This window comes from Echiichthys vipera, assembly GCF_963691815.1.
Source record: "Echiichthys vipera genome assembly, chromosome: 12".
Lineage (NCBI taxonomy): Eukaryota > Metazoa > Chordata > Actinopteri > Perciformes > Trachinidae > Echiichthys > Echiichthys vipera.
The window spans coordinates 13029736-13035033 of record NC_139837.1 but is presented as its reverse complement, the minus strand read 5'-3'; the positions used below and the strand labels follow the sequence as shown (position 1 = coordinate 13035033).

General features: G+C 40.4%; 1 protein-coding gene across 1 annotated transcript; it reads left to right on the top strand.

The window, feature by feature from the left end:
- Window positions 1-1202: 1202 nt before the first annotated feature.
- On the top strand, window positions 1203-2446 carry dio3a (iodothyronine deiodinase 3a). Its single transcript, XM_083924803.1, has one exon. It carries the CDS (start codon window positions 1218-1220, stop codon window positions 2001-2003), a length of 786 nt encoding a protein of 261 aa, XP_083780929.1. The 5' UTR covers window positions 1203-1217; the 3' UTR covers window positions 2004-2446.
- The last annotated feature ends 2852 nt before the right edge of the window (window positions 2447-5298 follow it).

The following is a 5298-nucleotide window of genomic DNA, read 5'->3' as shown; positions in this document are numbered from 1 at the left end:
ATAGAGCCGGGTCTGTTTCAACGTTCCTGACAGGAAGGTTTTCGTTGCTGCCATTTTCTGTTTGCTCATGGAGGAATTGTTTGGTCTCTGCAAATCACAAATAAATGTGTGTAGTCTTGAGTCCTGAGATGATTTGACTGAATACTGGAAAGTGACTTTATTTCTAGAATTGACCTTTCCTCAAAATGGGGCCCCTTTTTCAAAGATTTAAAACTTTTTATTTCAGATATCTGACCTCTTCAGAATTCATCCCTTTCCCAGATTTTTCTAAATTTTTAAAGAAAATGTAGCTATTTGTGGCATTAAAGATGCTCCACCTCTGAATCTTACCCTACTGTATGTAGATCCCATTTGTGATTTATTTCATTTTTTTTACTTAAGACAGGATAACTTAAGAAACCCAGTAAATCATCTGAGTTTAAACACACATGTATAATATAACTTCCCAGTGACTAATATGATGATACATTTTATTTATGGGCGCCTTTCATGAAACTCAAGGTCACCTTACATAAAAATAAACAGATAAACAGAAGTAAAAACGAAACCAAAACAAGCCAAACATAAATGTAACACAATAAACAGCAACAGAGACAAACAAGTAAATACTAAGATCACTAAAATATCTAAAGTTACACAGAGAAGGGTAATGTGAGATAACATTTGTTCATATGAGATGATATGAGTGGACTGTTCACAAGTGTTGGTGACTAGATCAGTTAAGGACAGTGTAGTAGGCTATTTATACAGGCCAGTCATTTCGGTGGAGTAGTCATTTCGGTGGAGTAGTCCGCATCTGCCGAAATGCGCTCCAGCAAACAGGCATTGCAGTAGAAAAGTCTGCAGCAGCAGCAGCAGCAGCAACTTTAGGTTGTCATCATCACACATGATATGCGAAAACATTGGATTCACACATCATGGGCATTTGGATGAAAACGTTCATTTTAACAGTCTGGTGATAAACTACATATGACCATAGGACGCACTGTTGTGCCGCGCCTTTTCCTGCACCCATGGCTTTTGGCTGTGACTCAAAGCTGTGGAGTTGACAGAAGGTAATCCCCACCATGTGAGGCCTCGGCCCCAGTTTGGAGGCGGGGTGTGATTCATTCAAATCTGCCGGTGCTATAAAAAGAGGGGAAGTTGCAAGTAACCCAACTTCAACCCACAAGATCGTGGCACAGCAAAGACCATTCGGGCAGTTTTTCTAAGTGATAATGAATACTATTAAAGCTATTAAAAATGCAATAGTCTGTCTCGTCTTGCTGCCCCGTTTTCTGATGGCAGCAGTTATGTTTTGGCTGCTTGACTTTTTATGCATAAGGAAAAGGGTTTTCTTCAGGATGAAGGAGCAGGAGGGCGATGCCATCGATCCTCCGCTGTGTATATCGGACTCCAATCGTCTCTTCAGCCTGGAGTCCCTCAAGGCAGTGTGGCACGGCCATAAACTGGACTTTCTTAAGGCAGCGCATCTCGGACACGGAGCGCCCAACACCGAAGTTGTTCAGCTGGAGGATCAGCGGCGCAGCCGCATCCTCGATTACGCAAAAGACAAGAGACCGCTCATCCTCAACTTTGGCAGCTGCACCTGACCACCGTTCATGGCGCGTCTGAAGGCTTTTCAGGGAGTCGTGCAGCAGAACTCAGATATAGCAGACTCTGTAGTTGTCTACATCGAGGAAGCGCACCCCTCCGACGGCTGGGTGAGCACTGACGCGCCTTATCAGATCCCCAAACACCGGTGTCTGGAGGACCGACTGAACGCTGCGCAGCTGATGCACCTGGAGGTGCCCGGCTGCCCGCTTGTGGTCGACAGCATGGAAAACTCCTCCAACGCAGCGTACGGAGCTTATTTCGACAGACTTTATATCCTGCAGGAGGGAAAGATAGTTTACCAGGGTGGCAGAGGACCTGAGGGGTATCGGATCACAGAGCTCAGAGACTGGCTGGATCAATACAGAGTAACGCTGGAGAAATCAGATAATCTAGTTATTAATGTGTAGATTAATTCTCATCTTCGTAGAGCTGCTATGAAAAAAACAAAAATGCTGCATATTTTTCAGTATTATAACTCCAATTAGATTAGATCATTTTCTCCGTCAATAATGGTTTAAGTGTATTTATTTTTGGATATGTTGGATGAAAGTAATTTGTTCAACATTGTAGGATGCACCCCAGTAGGCTCCTTCAGTTTAAAGTGGATCTCTAGACATCCTGTTAGGATCCACCTATCAAAAAGGTTAGTTTGTTTGAACCTTGTTTGTTTGTGAACAAAATGATTTCGTGTGTCAACAGTTTTGTTTTTATCTCTTTTCCTGTGTAAATGCGCCTTTAATGAACCAGTCAGGATGCTGAGATGTGCGCATCACTGTGCTTGTCAGTATTTAGTGAAGTTCGGTTTTTAAACGGCTGAATCCAGAGAACCGATACTGATGTTTTTCATACTGGGGATCATGGTGAAGGTGCTGCTCTCTGCCCTGCATGGCACAGCTGTTTTGTAAATATTGTTCCGTTTTATGGATATATTTTTCATACAATAAAATGCTTTGATCTACTCCTTCATTGCAGGCCTATTTTATTTCAGACTAAATACTTTAATTGTGTAAATTGCATAATTGAGCATGCAAGGTGGGGGTGCTGGTGTGTTTTCCTTTCATTCTTTTTTTTGCAATAAAATCATGCTGTGAATAGATTTTACAGAAAGTTGGTCTCATATAGTAAGAAGACAAAAGGATGAATGTTCAATTTCCTGCACAATAAAGCACAACCGGCCTCTCGTGGATTCCTCTCGAAATCTCCTTTCTGAAGTGTAGCCACTGAAATTGGTTTGGAGAAGCAGAAAATATGAAATCACTTCAAAAATCTCCCCTAAGCTCCAAGCGTAAAGTCTGTACAAACAGCATTTATTGCATTATTGTAATGCAAAATCTTGGTGATCCACAATAAAGGGAAGAGCACTAAGAATCAAAAAACATTTTTTTGTTCGAGAGCATCGTCTCATTTTGGCAGAGCTTTCTTTAATCAGGATGAAATATCCTGTGTGTACTTACCGACCAGGCACCTTTCTAAAGGTACGGCTAGTGATTACAGATCTTTGATTATTACTGCGGTGAAAAAGCTGTACTTTGTTCTCCACAGCCCCTTCCTAAGCCTTTGACCTCTCACAATTAAATGCGGATAATCACACTTGATCCTATTATGGAGAGTGATATATCCACCTGTAAGGGTCTAAACACACAAATGTTTTCAGGGCTTAGTACATCAATCCCAGAGCAGGAAAAGGGGGTTAGGAGTGAAGGCATTTAACTCTGTCAGCGCTCTTACGCACTCACATACCTCTGACTCTGGAGTGAGTAAATATTGCATTATTGCTTCAGCACAGCACCATTGTTCATGGTTATAGTATCCTTTGTAATATAAAGCTTTAACCTCCAGCATGGACCTTATAGAAAAGTACTAATACCACAATGACAATACTCCAGTACGTCCAGCATCAAAACTTTACTTAACTAAGTATGTAAGTGTTATCAGCAGAATTCACTTCAAGTATCATAAGTAAAAGTAGTTTTGAAATACAATTGTCACTGACACTGTTATGTATGATGTTTTTGGATTAATATTACTGCTGCATAAATGTTTATTTTTATTTAAGGTTGTGTATTCTTGCTGTCCTGTGAAAGCCACGTATCTCTAAAAGTTAACTTTTCATGGCGTTAGGAAAACAGCCCTGTTTTCATCTTTGTGGCGATGCATTTTGCAAGAGGGTGTCTTTAAAAGAGTGTCTTTAAAAGTTTATTTAGCTTAAGATGTGTCCAAAGTTTCTCGATCCAATAAGGAACACTTCATCCTTCGGTTTATCAGAAATATTCACATTTAAAATCACCAAATTTGAGGACACATGGTTTTCACTGGACAAGAAGGGTTGAGATATTTTAATCTGCAAAGAAACTAAAGCAACTTGAATTTACTCAAGTACAGTAAGTAAATTAATAGTTCTCAGTCACATACCAACACTGGGGCAAAGTCAGAACTGGGACATAAATTACTGTAGAAACAACACAACAGGGTTTTGGAAACTTAATTGTAGTGAAAACATAAAGATGCTCATTGTTTTTAAAAGAGCTGTATTTGAAATACAGGGGTGGGGGGGGGGTGGGGGGCAGTAGGCTGGGACCCACACAGGGTTGGATCATGGTTCTTGTGAGGCCCCTAGGCACATCCCTTTTGGTTGCCCCCTCACACATTTCTGGTTTCCTTTGATGTTAGGAGAATCTCAACGTAGATGGGCTTTTGCAACTGCACAATGCACATTTTTTGCTCAAGTTAAAACATTTTAACTCACCCAGACACGTATTCACATCTAGATTTTTGCTATGTTTGGCCTTATCTATTCTCTACAACATCGCATTGTAGCAGGGTCACCATTTCCCAGTTATTCGTTGAGAAACATTCTAGCATCTAACAGCAAAAAATGGGCTAGCTAAAATAAAGGAGTTGCTCGCTAACTGACTTGTTGGTGAATATTGTATCATGTCACAGCATATTGTAGGATGGCAACCTCTTGTTTTAAGCATGTGCTGTATGTACCAAGGAGCCCCGATGTATGCACTGAGGGGCCTGGGGGCCCACTGGTCAACTCAACTCACATATAGGCGCATTTCCTTTTGGGTAACATCTGGCAACTGGGAAAGTCTCAGGGAAAGCCCTCTCAAATGTCGTCTAACTCGGCGTGTCTCCATTTAAAAAAAAACAACCTCAGTAGGATTTACGAGACTCTGGATGTGAGGTATCACTCTGAATGGGTTTCAAATATCGTTTCAAACAGAGGCACGGCGCAACGGCACTTCTTTCTCCAAGTTAGAAATACATAATAGTTGCAGTTTGAATAATCTAGTTGACATTTAGACAGATTAATGAGCACTTCAAGATCCGACCATTATTAAAATGTATGTCATAAGATAAATGATGAAAACAAAGAGTTTGTCATCATTTTAACATTAAAGGTGGCTCGTTTGATGAATGATGTCAACTCATGTACAAGTAACGTGAAATAAAACACTTCACCTCAAAATTTCCGATGGTTGTCTAAGAAGTGTGTGTTAGTGACAGACAGGCTGTCACCGGTGCAGAGGACCTTATACACTGGACTTCAAAACAAATTATAAAAACTTGATTTTTTTCTGAAATACTTTTATTTTTTATTGTTCAGAATTTGATTGGATATTCGCTCTGGCTATACCACTGATGTACTTGCATGTTTTTTAAATAACCAAGGCACTTCAACAAAAACCTTTATTT